Source organism: Pistacia vera, unplaced genomic scaffold (assembly GCF_008641045.1).
Source record: "Pistacia vera cultivar Batoury unplaced genomic scaffold, PisVer_v2 Contig949, whole genome shotgun sequence".
NCBI lineage: Eukaryota > Viridiplantae > Streptophyta > Magnoliopsida > Sapindales > Anacardiaceae > Pistacia > Pistacia vera.
This window is the reverse complement of record NW_022196833.1, coordinates 301,437-329,228: the sequence shown is the minus strand read 5'-3', so window position 1 is coordinate 329,228 and position 27,792 is coordinate 301,437. Positions and strand designations below refer to the sequence as shown.

Genomic DNA, 27,792 nt, shown 5'->3' with positions numbered 1-27,792 from the left:
TACTGCCAACAAACGGTCGTCGTTGACCATCAACGACGACCGTTTGTTGGCCGTCGTTGAGAGCAAATACGGCCAGATCTGGCTGTTGACGGCCAGATCTGACCGTAGATCTGGCCTTTTGGATCTGGCCGGAAAAGGCCATAGCGACGCATGACCGGCAAGATCCAACCGGTCATGCGCCCATACGGCGACTCCGGCCACCTCCGGTGGTGGTCGCCGGCTGGGGGTGTTTGAGGGTGGGTTAGGGGTATTTTTGTTAACTTTTAATGTTTTATTATTGGGGGTATTTTGTAAAAAAACAAACATAAAGGGTATTTTATTAATTTATAAATTCTACATCGTAATACCCGCCCAATTCAACTTTTTTTTAACTTTTTTCAAAAAACATTTCTCAAAACCCCCAAATTTTGAACCAAACGGAGCCTTTGCTTGTTTTATTATTTGGAGAAGTATTTTTAAAATATTATTATTAAATTGAGTTGGGTTATGATTACAAGGTAAGATTTAAAAATTAATAAAAAAACTCTTAAGTTTGTTAATTTAGCTAAATAACCCTAATAATAAAAAGTTTATAAATTAATAAAAACATCCCCCCCCCCCCCCCCCCCAACCCACAATTACTAGATTCCAGCCACCACCTTCGGAATCTGGCAAGAATCTTGTTTCATAACGCATGACTGGCCATACATTAGCCGTCCGGCCATACATTAGCCGTCATTGACGGCCAGATGTGGCCAAAGATCTGGTCATCAATGACCAGATCTTTGGCCATGGATCTGACCTTTTTCGGCTAGATCCACATTGGATCTGACCTTTTTCGGCTAGATCCAATGTGGATCTAGCCGAAAAAGGTCAGATCGACGCACTACTAGCCAGATCCAGCCGGTAATGCGCCATTACGCCAAATTCTGGTCACCTTTCGATGATGGTTGTCGAAATCTGACAAATGTGGATGGGTGGGGGTGCTTTTATCAATTTATAAAAAAAATTGTTGGGAGGTGTTTAGTTAAATTAACAAACCTATGGGGATTTAAAATAGTTGAATATTATAAGATATGATTTTGAGAATAGAGAAACAAACATACCATTTTTTTTAAGAATAGAAATAGAGTATTTTGAAAATAGCCAAACAAACGCAATTTTATATATATAGTCAAACTCAGTAAATTGATATTTTTTAAACTATAAAAATTTACTAATTAAATGATATATTATTCAATCGTATAAATTAATAATTTATTGAGTCATTTTTTTAATTTTTTTTTCCAAAACATTGAAATTAATACGTATATATTGTGTATAGTTAATGTTATATAGGGCTTAGTTGTTGGAAATAACATAGTCAACCTAGTTTATAGCTAAGAGTTAATATGATACAAATAATAGCTTATAGTTAATGTGATATAGGAAATAGCTCAAAACCTTCTAACAGAGTCATGTATATATAATTTTGATATACAAAGAGATTATTAATTTATATATTAAGTGATACCTATGTGTTTTTATTAAAATATATTATCTTATAAACATAACAAATTATTAATTTACCACATTAGTCCCAAGTCAAGATTGGCAAAAAATATTATTTAAGCGAAATTATTAATTTATTGAGGTTTAATTGTATATATATTTTTTCAACTTAAAATTAAATGTAGCAAAATTATCCCAAAAAACAAAAAGGAAAAAAGAAAAAAATTGTATTACATATAAATAATGAATTTATGTGACAAAATATTATAAGCGTGTGACTTATAAAATAACATATCATTTCACATAAGAATTTTAAAATAAACATGACCGGTCCGTTTGTTTAATTATTTTTCCCTATCCTATTAATACTATTTCAAAAATACACGTTTGTTTCCCTATTCTAAAAATACTATTCTATTTTATTCTACTTTTTAAACCTCTTAAGTTTATTAATTTAACTAAACACTCCCCAAAAAAATTTAAAAATTAATAAAAACACCCCCACCCATCGACATTTGCCAGATTCCAACCATCACCATCGAAAGATAGCTAAAATCTGCTATAATGGCACACTACTGGTTAGATCTGGCCGATAGTGCGTCGATCTATCATTTACCGACCAAATCCACTGCCAGATCTTTGGCCATAGTTGGTCTTCAACGACGGCCAAGACATGGCCATCGTTGACCATCAACGATAGTCATATCTTTGGTCGTGGTTCACGGCCAGATCTGACCGTAAATCTAGCTTTTTTTGGTCAAATTCACGGTGTACCTGGCTAGAAAAGGTCATCTCGACACAACGACACGCTAAATTTCAACAGTGGTGGCCAAAATCTGGTAATTGTGTGTGATGGGGGTGTTTTTATCATTTTACAAAAAAATTAGGAATTTTTTTATTAATTTTTAAATTCTACCTTGTAATAATCACCAAACTCTACTTACCAATAATATTTCAAAAATACTATTCAAAATAATAAAACAAACACACCTGTCATTTTTTCTTCTTTTTTGAGAAATTTATACGTGTAATGTAATGTATGTAACATTACTTTATACAACGCGTGCACGCTGTTGAATTCTTGTGACATCATATTCACGAAAAAAAGAAAATTTAAGAGGGGGAGGTCGGTTCTAGAAGATTTTCTTAAGTCAAAGTCTATAAACCGAGATTTGCGTTCTCATTTTAAATTTTCAACTTCACGTTTTAGCCGCACCACATTAATAGAAAAAAGTTTTGGCTTCCATTCTTAATACATTTAAATGAATTACTACATAGAGTGGGACATGACACAAAATGCATCCATTCTTAATGTCGTTTGAGTGGGTTTTTAGGACAAGTTGTCTCCTCCACCTTCACCCTCTTTAATAACACTTTGTGTCAGGCGATACCGATACTGACAGCAGGGAATGTCTCGTGAAAAATGTTTGTAATTAAAGTGGATACAAAATGTGGATTTGGTAAAAGCCACGTGTTACACTATTTTGAATCATTATTTTATTATTCTATTTAGATTATGTTTACTTATTAGGCAAATTCATTTAAAAAAATTAATCCGACTTGAATAGGGTTTTTTATCTTAAAATTAAAAGTGGGTGGAGATTATTTTTTGTTATTCTGTTATGTTCAACTCAAAACATTTTTACAACTCTATTTAACTAAAAATAATTATCTTTCATTCCCTTCTAATCTGAAAATTAATCTACTCAAGACCACCACCACCACCTGCTAGCAACCATCGTCGATCGCTGTGGCTGGAACGACGTATAACTTGTCGAATCTGGCCGATTGTACACTAATCTAACTGTTGACTGCTAGATTTTTGCTAGATTCAGCCATTAAGTGCCAAAGATCTCGCTATAGATGTTTCCTACCAGATTTACGATAGATCTGGTCAAAAAACTACCAGATTAGTGCACGACTATCTAGATATAGTTAGTCATGAAAGGTTGTCGACTACCGTCCAACGTTAGTGGTCGGACGATTGACTATCCTCTTAGGTGGTTGGGGTGTTTTAGTTAATTTTAAATATGTGGGGGGTGTTCAAATGTTTAGTTTTATGCGCTAAAAAGTAGCAAATATATGATGAAGATGTATTTTGTCGTGAAGACACTACGGAGGTGGCATTGTCGAGTCTTGGTGGGGTGATTTAATCATTTTGGAGCCTAATGCTCATTGTATGGACAAATTTCGTGAAAGCTTCCGAACAGAATCTTAGTTGCATTTATTATTGTGTGGCCCTCAACCCAAATCCAATTATTTATTTTCATATTGGCTTCATTTGGTAGCTCATTTTTAAAGATAATTCATTGAATTTTCAATTTTATGTTATAAATATATAGAGTTTTATTTTTATCTAGTTATAAGAAAGCGAATATATATAATAAAGTTGTACCTATTATTTTGTCTCGGATATAAACCATAGTCTTATTTTGATGTGGTGTTTTAATAATTTCGAGCCTAATCTTCCTTGTGATGGCAATTTTATAAAACCTTCCTAATAAGAATCTTTGATGTTCGATAGAGACTTTTAGATGTTTTACTCAAGATGTTTTGAGTTTGAGTAATTCCTTGGTTACTAATAGGGTAACCACTGGAGCTCTTATCCAGTTGATAATTTTAGGATTCTGAGAAATTAGTTAAAGTATGCGTAAACTGTCCCAAACACGTCTAGTCATAAAAAGAAAAAGAAAAATCTTAAGATGTACACTCTATGTGTTCCCAAATTATTCATTTTCAGCATTGGGATTTGTAGAAAAGCTTTATTCAAGTAAACTTTTTATAAATATTAGAACGTTCATAAAAAAGAAGAAGAAGAAGAAATTGCCCATTTGTATGGAGGAATTAATGTAAAAAAAAAAATGTATTTATAAAATAATATGAGCACACTGAAATTACATTAATACCCTTCTAAACAACATTGAAAACCTTAAAGTCAGGGTAAAAATTGAAGGGTATAAATGAAATTTGAGAACCTTCCTTAAGTTATAATGTGTCCGTTACCTTCAAGTAAAAAAAGGAAAATGCTACGTTTATTATATTTTTTTATAAACTTTCTCTCATAATTATAATATAATAGTTTTTAATTAATCAGCTCTCAATTGATCATATCTAATAAATTGAGACTAATCAATTGTAAACTATTACGTTAAAAGTGTGAAAAAAGATTATAAAAAAAACTGAGTGGTCGGAGTCAGCGAAGGTGAGTGGCAATTGCGAATTAATGGGCTTTTTTCTTTTGTCTGGTTCGTTCGGTAGGAGGAGGCGCTTTTATGGTTGGGTGGTAACCAAACCAGCTTTTGAAAGTTATAATTGGTGTAGGATTTAATTATATATGTATATAAATATTTATTTCTAACAACAAGCCTTTGTGCTTTTTCAAAAGGCTGAAATATTTGGTCTACTTCTTCTCTTTTTCTGTTGGCCGTCTTTTCACTCACTAATCTTCCAACTAAATATGGCGCACAATATTTTATAACCAACTCATCCATTTAAGATATTAATTTTGATAAGAAAAATCATTAGTGGGATATTTGTCCCATTGAAAAATTTACCATATTTGCCTAGAAAAAGGATCAATTCAGTGTTAATATTAAGCCAAAATAATATTCGATGAGAAACTCTTTAATACAACGAGTACACATTAATCACCCTTGGACGGTCTAATAGTAAAAGAACAAGGGAATATCTAACATGGTATTCCGAGTTTGAGTCCCCATAACCTCTAATAAGAGTGGTCACTGAAGCTCTTATTCGATCGATAGTTTTAGGGTCTCAAAAGCAATGTTTCGAAAGCCGGACCGGCTTATGACCCATTCAAGGGTCCGGTTTCCTGTTAGACCGGTTGGCTCGGTCGGTTGGACCGTATTCTGTAAAATTATTTTAGTCCCTGAAAGTTTGAACTTCATCAAAAACACCCCTATAATACTCCCTTAAGGTTTGAAATCTATCTAAAAGACCCCTGTCGCTCGAAGAGACTAGTGAGTGGTGGCGGCAGTGACGATCAATGGCCAATCGAAGTTGGAATCATGGGGCTTTTGATGTATAGGTGTTGGCGAATATGATGGTGGTGCTAGTGAGTTTCATCGGCGTCGGAACTCGCTGGAATCAACAAAAGAAATCCGACGGTCGCGTAAACGTTAGGTGGACGGTGAGCGACGAAGGCTGGACGATGACCACTGAAAATGGATGGGTTTGGTCTTGGAGATGCTGTCACGTCGAATGGTGGTGTTTTCTCCATCGAACGATGTTGTAATCCGGCGGGATTGAGCTGCGATTGGACCATGACTCGACAGTATTCCGACGGTCTAATCGCGGCTCAATCCGGTTTAACGGTAAATGCTAGTTTTTCTGAGATACCGGACCGGAAATACGGTCAGCTCCCGATCGAACTGGTCCGACCGGACAGTCCGGTTTTCAGAACATTGTCCAAAAGATTAGTTGTGATGCACACAAACTAGTCCGGACATCCCAATTATTAAAAAAAAAAAAAAAAGAGCACACATCACGACGCATGTAAAAGGTACATACATTAACGTTAGATTTATAAAAGAAGAATGTAAAACGTGCGTGGAAGGTATACTACAATGCACGTGGAACTTATACACATTAACGTGGTATGGCATATAATTATAAGTTTAGCTCACAGTGATGACAATTGTCAAGAAATACGAAGGTTTGTAAGCAAAAAACAAGGTCCAGAACACCCGGCGGTGGATGCTGCAAATATGAGGATTGCCTTCATGATGATCATAGTCACTGTTTAATTAAGCTCATAATTTAATCTGTTGATTAATTAATTAATTTACAGAAGATGGTAATTTAAGGTAACATAAACTCACTTGGACGAAAGGAAAAGTAGGCCAAGCTGGGAAATAGAGAAGAAACAGTCACATCCTAAATCCACTCTTAGCCAAGCAAATTTATAGCTCTCTCCTTTTCACTTTCATTTCAGTTTGCCTCCACTTATCGCTGATTTATTTCTCACTTCCAACTCTCTCTCTTCTCTCTGTATTTCTCTTTCTCTTTCTCTGCCTGATTTCAGAAGAGTTCAATTGTTAATCACTCACCATTTTATCTCTGTGTATATATATATATATATATACACATTATGTTCTCTCGTGCTCAGATGGGGCTTGCATTTGCTTATTCTTTTTTCTTCTCCTTCTTCATCGAAGTGTAAAAGGACAGAAAATATGCATCAGTTCAAGCCAGTTAAAAGCAATCTTAAGAATATCGACTCCGGCAAAGAGACAAACGACCGGCCACTTTGCCCGAAACCTCGCCGGCCGAGCCCTGCCATTCCTGAATTTCTCAAGCCCCACAGATGCAACAAACACAGGTTTGTTTGATCGATGAATTGTTAGATTAGAGTTTTACATGTATTTGTCTCACAGTTCTCTTGTTTGTTGCTTTGGTAACAGCCAAGTGAATGCTGATGGAAGAATGGAAGTTTTAAACATGATTGGTGAGAAGGTTAGTGGTAGTTAGTTCATTCAATGTTTTCTGCTTTCTTAACTTTTACAATCTGGCTTTAACTTTATTGTTTTTTGTTTGAACACGATTTGACTGTTGGTTGCAGCAAATTGAAGGAAAGGAATCAATTTGTAGTGGGTGCTCCCCATCTTGCTACTCAGGATCTCCTCCAAGAAGAACTGAAAACCCTTTGGTGAATGATGTGCAGTTCATTCATCAGATGGAGCTACTTTCACCATTTACAAGAACCAAACTTTCTGATAAGTTTGGGATCACTTCTGCCTCACCAGTTTAAGAAAAAATTGGATTTAGATTTAAGGTGTTCACTATTTCATTGTTAGAATGTGAATTTTTATTACCCTGAAACCAGACCAGACCAGTATTTAGTATCAAGTATGTTGTATTTTTCTCATGTTAAACTCTCGTCTTTGTAAATAGTATGAAATGAAATAGACCCATATGTGCCTTTTGTATATATTAATTGGCTTTGAAAATGGTTTCTTGATTTCCACTTTTTGTTTCTGTTTTATCGAGGTTTTCTAGTTTCTCCATTAAGATTTGGCTGCATTATAAAATCCTTTGTGTTTAGATTCTGGAATGTGAGCTTGGTTTTCTCTTATGTCATAAGTCGCCTGTGGGGTGAAACTAAGTTGAGTATCTGGAACTCAACTCCAGTGCTATAATACCTAATTCTAGTTCAAGTTCGAGCCTGATTGAGTTTGAAAAATTGAGTTTGAAAAATCAAGTTTGAACTCAAATTCGGTACCTGAAATTGGAATATGTGTTCATATAATCGAGTTTTAGTTAAGTTTTATTCGAATTTGAATTCTACCGTGATCAAACTCGACTCAAATGACTACTCGAATTACTTGAACTTGAACTCGACTAATGGTGAGTCAAGTTTAAGCCAAAATCGGGATGAGTTTGAGCGGCTCGGCTCAATTTTCACCCCTATGCCTGCCTCCAGGCTGCCTTACAATCCTTCTTCCCTTATCATAAATTCCATTTGCTTTTCTTTGCAACAAAGTGAACGATGGTCTAACTTGAGATCATACATCCACTTATATTATCTTGAATTTGTCCTAACCATCTGGGTTATCACGGACGGAGTCCTTATACTTTATAAGGGTTTTTGGTAATTTTTCGTTTAATTTTTTCATGGCCTTGTATAAGAAAGCCAAAATAAATATTGAAATAAGATATCTCTGAATTTAACAAAAGTACAAAACGACAAAAAAAATAAAAATAAAAAACGACAAAACGACAAAACGATCAAAAAAAAAAGAATCCCGCCCTTTCAACCACCTCAATCAACTGTCAAAAGCCGGTCCCACTCTCTGCACATGCCTGTACAGTTCCACTCTCCCCAACAAACTTGAAGCTCTCTTTTAACAAACCAAGATCTAATTTTAGGGTTTCAACTTTCCCTATTTCGTATTATTGAAATTTAATTAATCAATCAAATGACTTCTTGTTTCTTGAAATTCTTTCTCTTCTTGCTCCTAATCTGGGCGGCCTTTTTCGGTCCAATCTGTATCAATGGCCGCATCTTCAGCTTCAAGATGCACCACCGCTTCTCCGAGTCTATCGAGAACTTATTTAACTCGTCTCATTGGCAGCCCAAAGGTACCTACGAATACTACGCCGTTTTGGCTCACCACGATCGGCTTCTACGTGGTCGTCACCTCGCTGATACTAACGAGCCACCACTTTCTTTCGCCGATGGGAACTCTACTTTGCAAATCAACTCATTAGGATTGTAAGTAAATATTTTGCTTTTATTTAGTTAAATACATTTCCTTTTTGAAAGTTCTTGATTTACGTTTTTTTTTTGTTTTTTCGTGATATATAATTTTTAGCTTGCATTACACGACGATTCAGTTGGGGACGCCTGGAGTGAAGTTTATGGTTGCCCTTGACACGGGAAGTGATTTGTTTTGGGTGCCTTGTCAATGCAACCGATGTGCGCCCACTCAGGATTCTAATTATGCTTCAGTTAGTTCATCTGCATTTTTAAGTCGTGAAAGCTTCCGAACAGAATCTAGTTGCATTTATTATTGTGTGGCCCTCAACCCAAATCCAATTATTTATTTCATATTGGCTTCATTTGGTAGCTCATTTTTAAAATAATTCATTGAATTTTCAATTTTATGTTATATATATAGAGTTTTATTTTTATCTAGTATAAGAAAGCGAATATATATAATAAGTTGTACCTATTATTTTTCTCGGATATAACCATAGTCTTATTTTGATGTGGTGTTTTAATAATTTCGAGCCTAATCTTCCTTGTGATGGCAATTTATAAAACCTCCTAATAAGAATCTTTGATGTTCGATAGAGACTTTAGATGTTTTACTCAAGATGTTTTGAGTTTGAGTAATTCTTGTTACTAATAGGGTAACCACTGGAGCTCTTATCCATTTGATAATTTTAGGATTCTGAGAAATTAGTTAGTATGCGTAAACTGTCCCAAACACGTCTAGTCATAAAAGAAAAAGAAAATCTAAGATGTACACTCTATGTGTTCCCAAATTATTCATTTTCAGCATTGGGATTTGTAGAAAAGCTTTATTCAAGTAAACTTTTATAAATATTAGAACGTTCATAAAAAAGAGAAGAAGAAGAAATTGCCCATTTGTATGGAGGAATTAATGTAAAAAAAAAAATGTATTTATAAAATAATATGACACACTGAAATTACATTATACCCTTCTAAACACCATTGAAACCTTAAAGTCAGGGTAAAATTGAAGGGTATAATGAAATTTGAGAACCTTCCTAAGTTATAATGTGTCCGTTACCTTCAAGTAAAAAAAGGAAAATGCTACGTTTATTATTTTTTTTATAAACTTTCTCTCATAATTATAATATAATAGTTTTTAATTAATCAGCTCTCAATTGATCATATCTAATAATTGAGACTAATCAATTGTAAACTATTACGTTAAAGTGTGAAAAAAGATTATAAAAAAACTGAGTGGTCGGAGTCAGCGAGGTGAGTGGCAATTGCGAATTAATGGGCTTTTCTTTTGTCTGGTTCATTCGGTAGGGAGAGGCGCTTTTATGGTTGGGTGGTAACCAAACCGCATTTGAAAGTTGTAATTGGTGTAGATTTATTATTATGTATAAAATATTTATTTCTAACAACAAGCCTTTGTGCTTTTTCAAAATGCTGAAATATTTGGTCTACTTCTTCTCTTTTTCTTTGGCCGTCTTTCACTCACTATCTTCCAACTAAGTATGGCGCACAATATTTTATAACCAACTCATCCATTTAAGATATTAATTTTGATAAGAAAAATCATTAGGGGATATTTTGTCCCATTGAAAAATTTACCATATTTGCCTAGAAAAAGGATCAATTCAGTGTTAATATTAAGCCAAAATAATATTCGATGAGAAACTCTTTAATACAACGAGTACACATTAATCACCCTTGGACGGTCTAATAGTAAAAGAACAAGGGAATATCTAACATGGTATTCCGGTTTGAGTCCCATAACCTCTAATAAGAGTGGTCACTGAAGCTCTTATTCGATCGATGTTTTAGGGTCTCAAAAGCAATGTTTCGAAAGCCGGACCGGCTTATGACCCATTCAAGGGTCCGGTTTCCTGTTAGACCGGTTGGCTCGGTCGTTGTGGACCGTATTCTGTAAAATTATTTTAGTCCCTGAAAGTTTGAACTTCATCAAAAACACCCCTATAATACTCCCTTAAGGTTTGAAATCTATCTAAAAGACCCCTGTCGCTCGAAGAGACTAGTGGAGTGGTGGCGGCGTGACTCATGGCCATCGAAGTTGGAATCATGGGGCTTTTGATGTATAGGTGTTGCGCGATATGATGGTGGTGCTAGTGAGTTTCATCGGCGTCGAACTCGCTGGAATCAACAAAGAAATCCACGGTCGCGTAAACGTTAGGTGGACGGTGACGACGAAGGCTGGACATGACCACTGAAAATGGATGGTTTGGTCTTGGAATGCTGTCACGTCGAATGGTGGTGTTTTCTCCATCGAACGATGTTGTAATCCGGCGGGATTGAGCGGCGATTGGACCATGACTCGACAGTATTCGACGGTCTAATCGCGGCTCAATCCGGTTTAACGGTAAATCTAGTTTTCTGGATACCGGACCGGAAACTGTCCAGCTCCCATCGAACTGGTCCGACCGGACAGTCCGTTTTTCAGAACATTGTCCAAAGATTAGTTGGATGCACACAAACTAGTCCGGACATCCCAATTATTAAAAAAAAAAAAAAGAGCACACATCACGACGCATGTAAAGGTACATACATTAACGTTAATTTATAAAAGAAGAATGTAAAACGTGCGTGGAAGGTATACTACAATGCACGTGGAACTTATACACATTAACTGGTATGGCATATAATTATAAGTTTAGCTCACAGTGATGACAATTGTCAAGAAATACGAAGGTTTGTAAGCAAAAAACAAGGTCCAGACACCCGCGGTGGATGCTGCAATATGAGGATTGCCTTCTGATGATCATAGTCACTGTTTAATTAAGCTCATAATTTAATCTGTTGATTAATTAATTTACAGAATGGTAATTTAGGTAACATAAACTCACTTGACGAAAGGAAAAGTAGCCAAGCTGGGAAATAGAGAAGAAACAGTCACATCCTATCCACTCTTAGCCAAGCAAATTTATAGCTCTCTCCTTTTCACTTTCATTTCAGTTTGCCTCCACTTATCGCTGATTTATTTCTCACTTCCAACAAAAATTTACTAATTAAATGATATATTATTCAATCGTATAAATTAATAATTTATTGAGTCATTTTTTTAATTTTTTTTTCCAAAACTTTGAAATTAATACATATATATTGTGTATAGTTAATGTTATATAAGGTTTAGTTGTTGGAAATAACATAATCAACCTAGTTTACAGCTAAGAGTTAATATGATACAAATAATAGCTTATAGTTAATGCCATATAGGAAATAGCTCAAAGACCTTCTAAATAAGTCATGTATATATAATTTTGATATACAAAGAGATTATTAATTTATATATTAAGTGATACCTAAGTGTTTTTATTAAAATATATTATCTTATAAACATAACAAATTATTAATTTACACATTAGTCCCAAGTCAAGATTGGCAAAAAATATTATTTAAGCGAAGTTATTAATTTATCGAGGTTTAACTGTATATATATTGTTTCAACTTAAAATTAAATGTAGCAAAATTATCCCCAAAAAAAGAAAAGAAAAAAATTGTTTTACATATAAATAATGAATTTATGTGACAAAATATTATAAGCGTGTGACTTATAAAATAACATATCATTTAACATAGGAATTTTAAAATAAACATGACGGTCCGTTTGTTTAATTATTTTTCTCTATCTTATTAATATATTTCTAAAATACACGTTTGTTTTCCTATTCTAAAAATACTATTATATTTTATTCAACTTTTTAAACCCCTTAAGTTTATTAATTTAATTAAACACCACCTAAAAAAAGTTTAGAAATTGACAAAAACATCCCACCCATCCACATTTGTCAGATTCCAGCCATCACCATCGGAAGGTAGCCAAAATCTGGTATAATGACACACTACTGGCTGGATCTGGCCGATAGTGCGTCGATCTATCATTTACCATAGATTTGATCGAAAAATGCTAGATCTATGGCCAGATCTTTGGCCGTAGCTGGTCTTCAACGACGGCCAAGACATGGTCATCGTTGACCATCAACGACAGTCATATCTTTGACCGTCGTTGACGAACAAACACGACCAGATCTAGCTTTTTTCGGCCAGATTCACGATGGACCGGACTAGAAAAAGTCATCTTGACGCACAACCCACTAAATTTCGACAATAGTAGCTGAAATCTGGCAATTATGTGTGGTAGGGGTATTTTTATCATTTTACAAAAAAATTATACATTAAGGTGTTAAGTTAAATTAACAAATTTAAGGATTTTTTGTTAATTTTTAAATTCTACTTCGTAATAATCACCAAACTCTACTTACCAATAATATTTTAAAAATACTATTCAAAATAATAAAACATACACATCAGTCATTTTTCTCCTTTTTTGAGAAATTTATACGTGTAATGTAATGGATGTAACATTCCTTTATACAACGCGTGCACGCTGTTGAATTCTTGTGACATCATATTCACGAAAAAAAGAAAATTTAAGAGGGGGACGTCGGTTCTAGAAGATTTTCTTTAAGTCAAAGTCTATAAGCCGAGATTTGCGTTCTCATTTTCAATTTTCAACTTCACGTTTTAGCCGCACCACATTAATAGAAAAATGTTTTGGCTTCCATTCTTATTACATTTAAATGAATTACTACATAGGAGTGGGACATGACACAAAATGCATCCATTCTTAATGTCCTTTGAGTGGGTTTTTAGGACAAGTTGTCTCCTCCACCTTCACCCTCTTTAATAACACTTTGTACCAGGCGATACCGATACTGACAGCAGGGAATATCTCGTGAAAAATGTTTCTAATTAAAGTGGATACAAAATGTGGATTTGGTAAAAGACACGTGTTTATTGTACTATTTTGAATCATTATTTTATTACTCTATTTGAATTAGCAAGTAGAATAAGTGATCTGGAATAGGATTTTTTGTCTCAAAATTAAAAGTAGATGGGACTTATTTTTTATTATTATGTTATATTCAACTCAAAATATTTTAACAATTATATTTATCTAAAAATAATTATCTTTCATTTCCTTTCAATCTGAAAATTAATTCACCCAAGACCATCACCACCACCTGCTAGCAACCATCGTCGATCGTCGTGGCTAAAACGACACACAACTTGTTGAATCCGACCAATCGTGCATTAATCTGGCTATTGACTGCCAAATTTTGGCTAGATTCAGATATTAACTGCCAAAGATCTCACCATAGATGTTTTTGACCAGATTTACGATAGATCTAACTAAAAAACGGCCAGATTGGTGTACGACTGGTTAGATATAGTTAGTCATGAAAGGTTGTCGACTACCGTCCAATGCTAGTGGTCGGGCGGCCGACTGTTCTCTTAAGTAGTTGGGGTGTTTTAGTTAATTTTAAATCTATGGGGGGTGTTGATAACGTTGAGTTTTATGTGCTAAAAAGTAGCAAATATATGATGAAGATGTATTTTGTCGTGAAGACACTATAGAGGTGGCATTGTCGAGTCTTGGTGGGGCGATTTAATCATTTTGGAGCCTAATGCTCATTGTACGGACAAATTTCGTGAAAGCTTCCGAACAGAATCTTAGTTGCATTTATTATTGTATGGCCCTCAACCCAATTATTTATTTGCATATTGGCTTCATTTGGTAGCTCATTTTTAAAGATAATTCATTGAATTTTCAATTTTATGTTATAAGTATACAGACAGAATCTTAGTTGCATTTATTATTTTGTGGCCCTCAACCCAATTATTTGTTTTCATATTGGCTTCATTTGGTAGCTCATTTTTAAAGATAATTCATCGAATTTTCAATTTTATGTTATAAGTATACAGAGTTTTATTTTTATCTAGTTATAAGAAAGCGAATATATATAATAAAGTTGTACTGATTATTTTGTCTCGGATATAAACCATAGTCTTATTTTGATGTGGTGTTTTAATAATTTCGTGCCTAATCTTCCTTGTGATGGCAATTTTATAAAACCTTCCTAATAAGAATCTTTGATGTTCGATAGAGACTTTTAGATGTTTTACTCAAGATGTTTTGAGTTTGAGTAATTCCTTGGTTACTAATAGGGTAACCACTGGAGCTCTTATCCAGTTGATAATTTTAGGATTCTGAGAAATTAGTTAAAGTATGCGTAAACTGTCCCAAACACGTCTAGTCATAAAAAGAAAAAGAAAAATCTTAAGATGTACACTCTATGTGTTCCCAAATTATTCATTTTCAGCATTGGGATTTGTAGAAAAGCTTTATTCAAGTAAACTTTTTATAAATATTAGAACGTTCATAAAAAAGAAGAAGAAGAAGAAATTGCCCATTTGTATGGAGGAATTAATGTAAAAAAAAAAATGTATTTATAAAATAATATGAGCACACTGAAATTACATTAATACCCTTCTAAACAACATTGAAAACCTTAAAGTCAGGGTAAAAATTGAAGGGTATAAATGAAATTTGAGAACCTTCCTTAAGTTATAATGTGTCCGTTACCTTCAAGTAAAAAAAGGAAAATGCTACGTTTATTATATTTTTTTATAAACTTTCTCTCATAATTATAATATAATAGTTTTTAATTAATCAGCTCTCAATTGATCATATCTAATAAATTGAGACTAATCAATTGTAAACTATTACGTTAAAAGTGTGAAAAAAGATTATAAAAAAAACTGAGTGGTCGGAGTCAGCGAAGGTGAGTGGCAATTGCGAATTAATGGGCTTTTTTCTTTTGTCTGGTTCATTCGGTAGGAGGAGGCGCTTTTATGGTTGGGTGGTAACCAAACCAGCATTTGAAAGTTGTAATTGGTGTAGGATTTAATTATATATGTATATAAATATTTATTTCTAACAACAAGCCTTTGTGCTTTTTCAAAATGCTGAAATATTTGGTCTACTTCTTCTCTTTTTCTGTTGGCCGTCTTTTCACTCACTAATCTTCCAACTAAGTATGGCGCACAATATTTTATAACCAACTCATCCATTTAAGATATTAATTTTGATAAGAAAAATCATTAGTGGGATATTTGTCCCATTGAAAAATTTACCATATTTGCCTAGAAAAAGGATCAATTCAGTGTTAATATTAAGCCAAAATAATATTCGATGAGAAACTCTTTAATACAATGAGTACACATTAATCACCCTTGGACGGTCTAATAGTAAAAGAACAAAGGAAGATCTAGTATGGTCTTTCGAGTTTGAGTCTCCATAACCTTTAATAAGGGTGGTCACTAAAGCTTTTATTCGATCGATAGTTTCAGGGTCTCGAAAGCAATGTTTTAAAAATCGGATCGGACTATGACCCATTCAAGGGTCCGGTTTCTGATTTGGCCAGTTGGATCGGTCGGTTGGATTGTATTCTGTAAAATTATTATTAGTACCTGAAGGTTTGAAATTCATCAAAAACACCGCTATAATACTCCCTTAATGTTTGAAATCTGTCTAAAATACCCATGTCGCATGAAGAGACTGGTGAGTGGTGGCGGCAGTGACGATCGATGGCCAATCGAAGTTGGAATCATGGGGCTTTTAATGTATAGATGCCGGCGAATCTGATGGTGGTGCTAGTGAGTTCCATCGGCGTTAGAACTCGCCGGAATCAACAAAAGAAATCCGACGGTCGCTTAAACTTTAGGTGGACGACGAGCGATGAAGGCTGGACGACGACCATTGAAAATGGATGGGTTTGGTCGTGGAGATGTCGTCACGTCAAATGGTGGTGTTTTCTCCATCGAACGATGCCGTAATCCGGCGGGATTGAGCTGCGACTCGGCAGTATTATAGCGCTCCAACCGCAGCTCAATCCGGTTTAACGGTGAAGGTCGGTTTTTTTGAGATACCGGACCGGAAATACTACCGGCTCCCGATCGAACCGGTCCGACCAGATAGCCCGATCTGATTTTCAGAACATTGCCTAAAAGATTAGTTACGATGCGTGCAAACTGGTCCGAACATCCCAATCATTAAAAAAAAAAACATCACGACGCATGTAAAAGCTACATACATTAACGTTAGATTTATGAAAGAAGAATGTAAAACGTGCGTGAAAGGTATATTACAATGCACGTGAAACTTATACACATTAACGTGGTATGGTATATAATTATAAGTTTAGCTCACAGTGATGTCAATTGTCAAGAAATACGAAGGTTTGTAAGCAAAAAACAAGGTCCAGAACACCCGGCGGTGGATGCTGCAAATATGAGGATTGCCTTCATGATGATCATAGTTACTGTTTAATTAAGCTCATAATTTAATCTGTTAATTAATTAATTAATTTACAGAAGATGGTAATTTAAGGTAACATAAACTCACTTGGACGAAAGGAAAAGTAGGCCAAGCTGGGAAATAGAGAAGAAACAGTCACATCCTAAATCCACTCTTAGCCAAGCAAATTTATAGCCCTCTCCTTTTCACTTTCATTTCAGTTTGCCTCCACTTATCGCTGATTTATTTCTCACTTCCAACTCTCTCTCTTCTCTCTGTATTTCTCTTTCTCTTTCTCTGCCTGATTTCAGAAGAGTTCAATTGTTAATCACTCACCATTTTATCTCTGTGTATATATATATATATATATACACATTATGTTCTCTAGTGCTCAGATGGGGCTTGCATTTGCTTATTCTTTTTTCTTCTCCTTCTTCATTGAAGTGTAAAAGGACAGAAAATATGCATCAGTTCAAGCCAGTTAAAAGCAATCTTAAGAATATCGAGTCCGGCAAAGAGACAAACGTCCGGCCACTTTGCCCGAAACCTCGCCGGCCGAGCCCTGCCATTCCTGAATTTCTCAAGCCCCACAGATGCAACAAACACAGGTTTGTTTGATCGATGAATTGTTAGATTAGAGTTTTACATGTATTTGTCTCACAGTTCTCTTGTTTGTTGTTTTGGTAACAGCCAAGTGAATGCTGATGGAAGAATGGAAGTTTTAAACATGGTTGGTGAGAAGGTTAGTGGTAGTTAGTTCATTTAATGTTTTCTGCTTTTTTAACTTTATTGTTTTTTGTTTGAACACAATTTGACTGTTGGTTGCAGCAAATTGAAGGAAAGGAATCAATTTGTAGTGGGTGCTCCCCATCTTGCTACTCAGGATCTCCTCCAAGAAGAACTGAAAACCCTTTGGTGAATGATGTGCAGTTCATTCATCAGATGGAGCTACTTTCACCATTTACAAGAACCAAACTTTCTGATAAGTTTGGGATCACTTCTGCCTCACCAGTTTGAGCTATTAGTTTAAGAAAAATTTGGATTTAAATTTAAGGTGTTCACTAATTCATTGTTAGAATGTGAATTTTTATTACCCTGAAACCAGACCAGACCCACTTTGAGGTCTTTCTTTTTGTAGCAGTAATTTAGTATCAAGTATGTTGTATTTTTCTCATGTTAACGTCTCGTCTTTGTAAATAGTATGAAATGAAACAGACCCAGATGTGCCTTTTGTATATATTAATCGGCATTGGAAGGTTATTGGCTTTGAAAATGGTTTCTTGATTTCCACTTTTTGTTTCTGTTTTGTTGAGGTTTTCTAGTTTCTCCATTAAGTTTTGGCTGCATTATAAAATCCTTTGTGTTTAGATTCTGGAATGTGAGCTTGGTTTTCTTTTATTTCATAAATCGTCTGTGGGGTGAAATTGAGTATGAGTATCTAGAACTCAACTCCAGTGCTACAATACCTAATTCTAGTTCAAGTTCTAAGCCTGATCGAGTTTGAACTTGAATTCGGTACCTGAAATTGAAATTTACGTTCATATAATCGAGTTTTAGTTAAGTTTTATTCGAATTTGAATTCTACTGTGATCGAACTCGACTCAAATGACTACTTGAATTACTTGAACTTGAACTCGACTAATGCTGAGACGAGTTTAAGCCAAAATCGAGATGAGCTTGAACCGCTCGCGAGCGGCTGAGCTCAATTTTCACTCCTACGCCTGCCTGCGGCCTGCCTTACAATCCTTCTTCCCTTCTCATAAATTCCATTTGCTTTTCTTTGCAGCAAAGTGAGTTTGAAAACTGTCTTATTTAAATTGCGGATGCTCAAACGACAATCGAACTTGAGATCATGCATCCACTTATATTATTTCGAATTTGTCTAAACCATCTGGGTTACTACCGACGGAGTCCTTATACTTTATAAAGGTTTTTGGTAATTTTCCGTTTAATTTTTTCATGGCCTTGTATAGGAAAGCCAAAATAAATATTGAAATAAGATATCTCTAATTTAACAAAAGTACAAAACGACAAAAAAAATAAAAATAAAAAACGACAAAACGATCAAAAAAAGAGAATCCCGCCCTTTCAACCACCTCAATCAACTGTCAAAAGCCGGTCCCACTCTCTGCACATGCCTGTACAGTTCCACTCTCCCCAACAAACTTGAAGCTCTCTTTTAACAAGCCAAGATCTAATTTTAGGGTTTCAACTTTCCCCATTTCGTATTATTGAAATTTAATTAATCAATCAAATGACTTCTTGTTTCCTGAAATTCTTTCTCTTCTTGCTCCTAATCTGGGCGGCCTTTTTCGGTCCAATCTGTATCAATGGCCGCATCTTCAGCTTCAAGATGCACCACCGCTTCTCCGAGTCTATCGAGAACTTATTTAACTCGTCTCATTGGCAGCCCAAAGGTACCTACGAATACTACGCCGTTTTGGCTCACCACGATCGGCTTCTACGTGGTCGTCACCTCGCTGATACTAACGAGCCACCACTTTCTTTCGCCGATGGGAACTCTACTTTGCAAATCAACTCATTAGGATTGTAAGTATATATTTTGCTTTTATTTAGTTAAATACATTTCCTTTTTGAAAGTTCTTGATTTACGTTTTTTTTGTTTTTTCGTGATATATAATTTTTAGCTTGCATTACACGACGATTCAATTGGGGACGCCTGGAGTGAAGTTTATGGTTGCCCTTGACACGGGAAGTGATTTGTTTTGGGTGCCTTGTCAATGCAACCGATGTGCGCCCACTCAGGATTCTAATTATGCTTCAGTTAGTTCATCTGCATTTTTAATCTTTTGATTTTTCTGTTCAATTTCTTGATTTATTGGAGAAATTATTTTATTGTTACGAGAAGTCAAGGTTTACCGCAAGATTTTATTTATTATTTTTTTTTTTTAAATTGTCATTATAATTTGATGTAAACATAACATGTTTTAGTTTCATAATTGATACGAGAGAAATTCTGGTAATGATACTGAGATAATGGCCTTTAGTAGCCTAAAACATAATATTGGTCATCTGCAATATTATATCAGTACCTTTCACATTATATTGATGTTACGGATGCGAATTCTTTATTACAAATGTAATTTCGCACATTATCATAATAAGTGTAGTGGGCAGTTTATAAAGAGTAAGAAAATAGTAATTGGGTTACCCAAACTTGCTAAATAAATGTTTTCTTTATTGTTTATAAAGAATTCAATTAAGAAATGGTACTGAAGGCACATATTTGTTCAACATGTACATGTTTTTCCTTTGAATTAGGATGTTAGACTGGTACGATTGGTACTCTTTAAGTGGAATGCCATATTAAGCATGAGGTTAAAGAAAAAATGGCAGTCTAGATTGATGTTCTTCGTTGCTTTTAAAATGTGTATTATTTTATTGTGGCAGGATTTTAAACTCACTATGTACAATCCTGAAGGGTCGTCAACTAGCAAAAATGTCACCTGCGACAACAGTTTGTGTGAACAACGTAATCAATGCCCTGGAACAATCAGCAGTTGCCCTTACTCAGTTTCTTATGTCTCAGCTCAAACTTCTACCTCTGGTGTTTTGGTAGAGGATGTTCTGCACTTAACAAGAGAAGATAATAATCATGAATCTGTTGAGGCATATGTCACATTTGGGTTAGTTGTTTTATTGTTTTGTTTTAGGTTTTCATTCAGCTTTGTCTATTAAGTAGAATGCTTTGGTCCTTTGTCTCTTCAAATCCTTCTCTAGGTTAAAATGACAGTGCTCCATGGACTTTGCAGCTGTGGACAGGTTCAGAGTGGCTCCTTTCTGGACATTGCAGCTCCAAATGGTTTATTTGGGCTTGGTATGGAGAAGATATCAGTTCCCAGTATATTATCTAGGGATGGTCTTACAGCAAATTCTTTCTCCATGTGTTTTGGGCATGATGCTACTGGAAGAATTAGTTTTGGAGACATGGGTAGTCCTGACCAGGAAGAGACTCCATTTAATGTGAACCCATCACAGTAAGTGGTAATTTCTCATTTACTTAATGCTGTTTGTCTTTGAATTTAGTCTTACATTTATTTTCAATGGAACCTTTTATCTAGTTTATCATCTAATTAACTCTGTAAATGCTTTGTAGCCCAAATTATAGCATTACTGTGACTCAAATTCAATTGGGAATAACTTTGATTGACGTGGATTTGACGGCTCTTTTTGATACTGGGACCTCTTTTACATATTTGGTTGACCCAACTTATACAAAGCTTTCAGAGAACGTAAGCGATTGACATTACTTGTTTTCTTTTGCCCATATATCCAGTGCGGAACTAAGCTGTTTACACCTTTCGTGCAGTTCCATTCTCAGATACAAGATAGACGGCATCCACCTGATCCAAAAATCCCTTTTGAGTATTGCTATGATATGAGGTCATATTAAGTCTTATTCTTATTGTTTTCAACATTTCTATCCACATTAGCCATAATATTTTTCTCTGTAATGTACAGTCCTAATGCAAATACTAGTTTGGTACCCAAATTGAGTTTGAGAATGAAAGGTGGAAGCCACTTTGCTGTCGATGAACCAATAATTGCTCTCAACTCTCAGGTAGTATTTTGCTCCCAGTCTTTTTATCTCTTATTCTTGTTTCGCATCCTAGTTTACTTTTTTAACCAAAAACTAATACTACAACATCTTGCAGGGTGGATTTGTATATTGTTTGGCTGTTATCAAGAGCACAGATTTGAATATAATTGGACGTAAGTCTTATAAAATTGCATTTGATATTATATATATATATATGTGTGTGTGTGTGTGTGTGTGTGTGTGTGTGTGTGTAGTGGTTACCTCATAATCTTTTAAGCTGTAGACAACTATTGTATCTAGTAGGATGTAAAACCTCATGGCCATTTAACAAATGTAAATTTATGTTTTTTGTTGCTTAGTGTAACCTATATTGACATTGATAATCCTATTAGGCTTTGGTGTCGGTCTAGTACTGTGGACTTCTTCACTTGATAAAGAATTCAAATAAGCTTTTTAATGAACTGATTTTGTTTGCTTATTTGGCCATTATTGATTTCTGTACAGAACACTTTATGACTGGCTACCGGGTCGTATTCGATCGAGAGAGACTTGTCTTGGGCTGGAAGAAGTTCGACTGTAAGTATCTCCTTCTGTCACAAATATATTATTCCCTTGTTTTCATTCATAACGTTAATGTAAAGCCAAAACCTTTGTACTTTGTGCAGGTTATGACGTTGACGATTCATATAATTTCCCAGTCAGACCACATGCTACCTCTGTTCCTCCAGCTGTTGCTGCTGGACTGGGGCACAACTCTAGTACAGATTCAAATAGAGAGACCAGAAACCATTCACAAAATTCAGAAGCATCGCTTTCTTACCATAGCCGTATATCTTTTCTCTCTCTATTCAGATTTGTCTTCTTAATGGTTCTATTGTTTTAGCTGTTCCATGCTCATTTCTTTCTCAACCTATTTGCAGTTCTCCATGGTAGTGATTTTAGGCTTCTTGTATCTTATGTTAATAGAAAGTTACCTTGGGTCCTAGTTTACTCCGGCGTCAGAGAATCTTATATTTCTTAAAATTTTCTAGAGTCATGATCATGCTAGATAATATCGATCCTTCGCATGGATATAGTGTACATAATTATATTATATCGCATTATTCCATTCTTATTGTTCATATCTTTCCCGTATTACAATTTATTAGAGGCGACATATCGATTATTGTATTTGAAATGTTGACAGTTTCTATAATGAATAGTTTTAAAGGCTGTTTAGTTGTAGTTTCACTCCAAATAACTTCACCTACAGCATACATATGAATCAAGAGTAATATTATGCCCACAATTCAACTTCACAATCTTCTCTTATAATTGTAATGTGGTAGTTGAGTTAGTAACTGCCATGTTAGCTTCCATCACACTCAAGGCACATGAACATAGTTTCTTAGGGACGAATAGTCGTTCTTTCATAAGAAATAATTATTTCTTGTGAATGGAAAATTTATTCCTTATGAATGAACGGTCGTTCGTCTTTAAGGAACGATAGTTCGTCTTTAAGGAACGATAGTTCATCTTTAAAGAACGGTCGTTCATGTTTAGTTCAAGTCGTTAGCAAACGTGATAATGTTAATTCTGCTATCACATTAGGATTGTAAGAGAAGATTATGAGATTGGATTATAACTATAGTATTTTTGACGAAGAATCAATAGTGTTAGGAAAATCTAATGGATGTTAAATAATAGGTTTTTAGTCGATGGACCAGCAAACAGAAGCATGAAAATCAAAAACTCGCCTAACGTTTTTGCAATTACTCGAAGGGATCAAAATCTCGTTCAGCAGACAATTTTGACCACTTCGTTTGATCACAATTGTTAGTCAATTTCAATCTTAAAGTTGAAATTGACTAACAATTGTGAATTGTCCGATTGTCAACTCGTTACTGGGCTTGGAAATTGCATTCATCTAGCCCGCACTTTTCTGGTGAAACAAGTCTTCTAGAATTGAAGAAGCAAAGAAGATTCGTAACTCAATTAAATACATTCTGATCTGATAGCCTCATACATTACTTAAAATCTAAGACATTGACTATTAAGTTTTTTTTACTACGTTCTTAATTTAATTGAAGATAGTTTTATCCAATCGTTCGTTTACATTTACCTGTTTTTTTCCCCTTGATTTCACCAACTCTTTACACGAGGTTTCTTGTAGATTTAAGGAAATTTCTAAGGATTTTCCTCAAGATTTAAGGAAATTTCATAATTTCAACTACCTTATCCGATTAGGCAGTTTTTGGGAGGCCTAAATTCTCACAGGTGACTCCATTTTCAGCCTAAAATTATAAATACCCTATTAAACAATTTTCCAAACGACAAATATACAAACAAAATTTAGTGAAATGGAGGAGAAAGATAGCAATCAAGAACAGAACCCAACAGGCCACAAACAATGACTTTTTCAAATTAATAAATTACAGCTACATTGACATTAAATGAAGCAGTTTCTGCACTTCAAAGCTGACACCTCAAACATTATAATGGAAGTCTTGTTCCTATGATCCCTTTGCAGAAAAAAACTGTATTTGTGTAACCAAGTATGCAGAAGAAATATAGCTTCTCATCATACAGAAACAAAGAAATGGTTAGACTTGAGCTATGTTTTTATCAATTGAAACTGAAATCAAGTTGGGGAAATTCTTTCTCTATACAAGAGGAAAGCCAAAAAATAAATAAATGTTATGCACACTTCATATTAACCATACAAGTCAATGTCACCAAATTACAAATGATATGTATCCCAATCAAAATTGGGCTGCGAGTAAACCTCATAATCAATTGACCCTTCTACAATGCTATCGACAGATTGAATGCCTTCCAAAAGACTAGGTTGAAAACTATCGTTATCAGAAGGCAATAGTTTGTATAACACCAACAATCCAAGAGTAAATATGGCTTGCAGCTTTGTGGAGTCTCCTTGGACTGAAAAGAATAAGAGCATTGAAAGAAGGAATAAATCCACACAGAACCGCATGATACACAACACAGTATCCATCAACCTTCCGTCATTGCCAGCGGGAAAACCCCGGACTCTATATACAAAAAGAAAGTTGTACTTATCAACCAAATACCTATACCCAAAATAGACTGCACCAACTGGGACCACAAGTGGAGCAAATGATGAATATATCATGGTCAGAGCAAATATTGTCAAATTAAATGCGTAATATTGTGCAAAATCAAATGTCTGCTTGGGTATTGGTGAGGTTCTGCTAATTGGAGGATACTCAGAAAGAACTTGTCCTGGTGGATCAATTCCGTTTATCCTGGGAGAGTCAAACATACTTTGATTAATCAGCGGCCTCCGAAGACTGCCACTGTCCTGATTTTCTAATGGGTAGTCTTCACTTTGTTCAGGAACCAGCTGAAGCATGTCATTCTTCCGAAACTTTTGAATCTTCTTCTTTATCCAAGGGATTGGAGCCAGTAAATCATAAGATATTCCCAAGAAAGTGCTAGTGATCAGAAATGCAAGTGAGGAAAGGCATGATTTTGACAAAAATGATGCACTCATGTATTGCTCAATCCTCTTGCAATCTTCTCCATCCAAATAACACCTGCCCATCTTCAGGATGGCACTTTCTAAGGATGATTCAACCAGTCCTCTTAATAGGATGAGGTTTACAAGAAAAAAGCAAACCATCTTCAGAAGTGCAGCTCTTTGCTCTCCAGACACAGTTAAATGCCGTTCAAACTTGGAGAGATAAGAAAGAGCTGAAGGAATCACTATATACATACTCACAAATATGATAACATTTGGCAAGAACTGAAACATCAGCGACGCAAGCCAGCTAGAACTCTGAACCCAAGCCAACCATGATTGAGCATTATCCATTGCTTCAGCATTAATAATCTGCCCAGCACTCTTCACAGCACTAATAACCGCAAGAGGAGAACTAAAAAACAAAAGCAACAACAGTAAACATGTGTTCATAAGCACCCTCCTTAGTCTCAGTGACATCTTTGTTGATCCCAAATGGTTCCAATAGATGTCTGTCGCCAACGGAGCTCGTTCAACTTTCCATTGGTTCCTCTGCAGCCTCAATTCCACAATCGAAAAGAACTTCCCAATTCTTCTTCTCTTCTCATTCCTAAAATCCTGAACAGCCTTATTCGTAGTGTATACATCCTTAAACATCACAAATGCAACACCAGCTCCTGGTGCACGGCCCTCTTTATAAGCTGCCAGTTCAGTCTCCAACTCTGCTCTCAATTCTTGCAATTTTCTCAATCTCTCTTCGTCTGTGTAACCTAACCTATCCATAACCCTCCCCCACAAGTATTTCACTTTCTTCCAACCATAAACAACCCGACCCAACAATCCCTCATCTACATTTTCGTCATCATCAGGTAAAAGTCTAGAGTCAATCCGAGCAACCAACCAAGTAATTTCATCTCTGACCCGAATCAACTCAGTAGCTAAATCATCCAATGCACATAAATCCATCGGTACAATAACCCTATAAACCTTCCCAGGATACCTATGCTGAAAATACTCTTGTAAGACAGTTCTATCATCACCTAAACTCTTAGGTAAACCCTGAACCATAATTGTAAATATGGCTGTTGAGTTCGCATTTGGGTCACTCAAATTCCCATTCCCATCTCTAAACCTAGTCACTTTTAATCGTTCTTCAATTGCATACATTCCTAAATGTACCAGACAAACAACCAAAACGACAAATAAAAAATGTATCCAAAGCAAAACCGAACCTTTTTCAATATGATTTATCGTCGTTTTGGAGAACTGATCATGCAGCACAGCGTGTCCACCGTAAAGATTCAACGGAAGCAATACGAGAATTGACAAAACAGCGATGGATAAAAGAACAACAAAGCTACCGCCTTCGATGAGGAGGAATTGGGCCGCATCAGCCCCACAATGCCGGGCTATCTCACGACAAGTGGCGTGCCATACAGCAAGGAGTTTTGTCACGAGAGCTGCCGGCCCGGGGATCCAACGGTGGTCGCTGCGAAGCTTTACGAAGAGGAAAATAAAAACGCAGAAGAAAAGACCGATGGCCGAGATGTTAAGCAGGTATTGAATGTTACCGTACCATGCGTCAGGAATATCGCCGTCAGAATCGGAAGACGGCGGCGGAGAGAGTGTATAGCTCGTTGAGAGCAGTGGTGGCTCCATAATTTTTTTAAATTCTGCGAACTGGTTAGGGCTTCTGAGAGCTAATTTTGGGGGTTTTCTTCATGAGCTAACTCAAGGTTAGGGTTTCCAGAGCGATCGATTGCGAGACAGCAAGAAAGAAAGAAGAGTCAGAGATTGCTTGCTGCGGTGACAACGACGAAACCATAGTTGTGTCGAAGTTCGTTCTCGCCGTCAACTTCCAAATTTTTTTCATTTGCATACCTTTACCTAAGGCCCAGCTTTAGGGCCGGGGAAAAAGGCTTGATTTTGGGGCCGACTTCAGGCCTTTTGATATTCTGACCCAAAAAAAAAAAAATTATTGATAAAAGGGGTTAAAGAATTTTGTAAGGTTTTTATGTATATTTATAAATTTCATGTAACATACCCGGCCCGTAAATTGGGATTTATAACATCCCTACGATTGAACCCAATTTGAGCAGCCCATATTTAATGAACACTGTCGATTGGGCCAGACTTAGCGGTTGAGCCCAAATTTATCTGGTGCAAGATGGGCTTTTGGGCCCATTTAAAGCAAAGCAAATTAAAATCATATTCACTATAATAATTATGTGGTTTAAGGATGCAAGCTACTGTTGTATAAGAAGCTAAACGGGTGAAATTCTATTGGTGGATTTATATGAGTCAGATGCTATTTGGCATGATTTAATTAACACTAATTAATCATATCATATAACAATGATGTTTACAAAACAATAGACTTCACGTGAGGTATGATTTCTTTTTCATTTTGAATATCCTCAATTTTTCTCCCCCCCAAATTAAAAAATAAAAAAAATAATAAACAGAATATTATAATTAAATACGATTATATTAATTAATTTTTCATGAAGAACATGCGTACCGTATTTTCACCACACCTTAAGGATAAAAATTAAACAGAATTCTCCTGAACATCTTTGGAACAATGTGAAATGGCGTTTTGACAATCAATCAGACGGCTATGGGATGTCACTGAATAGTCATCACAGATCCCTTAACAAAAATTTGAATTCTATGAATGGAGAAGATAAAAGATATTTTGTTTTGTCGTACCTTTGGGTTGCTTTTTGAAACAAAGAATCAAACCGACATGACGGTTTTGACCTCCAGTACCACCTAAAATTTGGGAGATTTAATTTAGAAATAAAATTAATTAGTTAATGGTTGATTTTAATGGGTATCACGAAATTCATTCACCGTCTATTATGACTTTTTAATTAAGCTCTGAAAGCGACATATAGAAGACGCACTCTTTGACTCTTCTC

At 35.4% G+C, this 27,792-nt stretch overlaps 4 protein-coding genes across 4 annotated transcripts; 3 read left to right on the top strand and 1 right to left on the bottom strand.

Moving 5' to 3' along the window:
- Positions 1–6,438: 6,438 nt before the first annotated feature.
- On the top strand, positions 6,439–7,317 carry LOC116120834. The gene is made up of 3 exons (XM_031406805.1): positions 6,439–6,811; positions 6,894–6,945; positions 7,052–7,317. Exons 1-3 carry the CDS (start codon positions 6,666–6,668, stop codon positions 7,238–7,240), a joined length of 387 nt encoding a protein of 128 aa, XP_031262665.1. The 5' UTR covers positions 6,439–6,665; the 3' UTR covers positions 7,241–7,317.
- A 9,974-nt stretch (positions 7,318–17,291) lies between these two features.
- Positions 17,292–17,846, top strand: LOC116120831. Its single transcript, XM_031406802.1, has 3 exons — positions 17,292–17,437; positions 17,520–17,571; positions 17,658–17,846. Exons 1-3 carry the CDS (start codon positions 17,292–17,294, stop codon positions 17,844–17,846), a joined length of 387 nt encoding a protein of 128 aa, XP_031262662.1.
- Positions 17,847–19,022: 1,176 nt separating this feature from the next.
- On the top strand, positions 19,023–22,328 carry LOC116120858 (aspartyl protease family protein 1). Its single transcript, XM_031406829.1, has 10 exons — positions 19,023–19,379; positions 19,478–19,613; positions 20,241–20,476; positions 20,603–20,827; positions 20,947–21,082; positions 21,160–21,233; positions 21,312–21,411; positions 21,506–21,563; positions 21,895–21,966; positions 22,056–22,328. Exons 1-10 carry the CDS (start codon positions 19,084–19,086, stop codon positions 22,271–22,273), a joined length of 1,551 nt encoding a protein of 516 aa, XP_031262689.1. The 5' UTR covers positions 19,023–19,083; the 3' UTR covers positions 22,274–22,328.
- Positions 22,329–23,902: 1,574 nt separating this feature from the next.
- On the bottom strand, positions 23,903–26,679 carry LOC116120855 (CSC1-like protein At4g35870). Its single transcript, XM_031406826.1, has one exon. The coding sequence runs from the start codon at positions 26,525–26,527 to the stop codon at positions 24,110–24,112; it is 2,418 nt and encodes an 805-aa protein (XP_031262686.1). The 5' UTR covers positions 26,528–26,679; the 3' UTR covers positions 23,903–24,109.
- Between the last annotated feature and the right edge of the window lie 1,113 nt (positions 26,680–27,792).

Coding starts and splice junctions, on each gene's coding strand:
- LOC116120831 (XM_031406802.1), top strand. CDS start 17,292: ATGCATCAGTTCAAGCCAGTTAAAAGCAATCTTAAGAATATCGAGTCC. Junction 17,438..17,519: donor CACAGATGCAACAAACACAG/GTTTGTTTGATC, acceptor TTTTGGTAACAG/CCAAGTGAATGCTGATGGAA. Junction 17,572..17,657: donor TAAACATGGTTGGTGAGAAG/GTTAGTGGTAGT, acceptor TGTTGGTTGCAG/CAAATTGAAGGAAAGGAATC.
- LOC116120858 (XM_031406829.1), top strand. CDS start 19,084: ATGACTTCTTGTTTCCTGAAATTCTTTCTCTTCTTGCTCCTAATCTGG. Junction 19,380..19,477: donor CAAATCAACTCATTAGGATT/GTAAGTATATAT, acceptor TATAATTTTTAG/CTTGCATTACACGACGATTC. Junction 21,564..21,894: donor AGATTTGAATATAATTGGAC/GTAAGTCTTATA, acceptor ATTTCTGTACAG/AACACTTTATGACTGGCTAC.
- LOC116120834 (XM_031406805.1), top strand. CDS start 6,666: ATGCATCAGTTCAAGCCAGTTAAAAGCAATCTTAAGAATATCGACTCC. Junction 6,812..6,893: donor CACAGATGCAACAAACACAG/GTTTGTTTGATC, acceptor CTTTGGTAACAG/CCAAGTGAATGCTGATGGAA. Junction 6,946..7,051: donor TAAACATGATTGGTGAGAAG/GTTAGTGGTAGT, acceptor TGTTGGTTGCAG/CAAATTGAAGGAAAGGAATC.
- LOC116120855 (XM_031406826.1), bottom strand. CDS start 26,527: ATGGAGCCACCACTGCTCTCAACGAGCTATACACTCTCTCCGCCGCCG.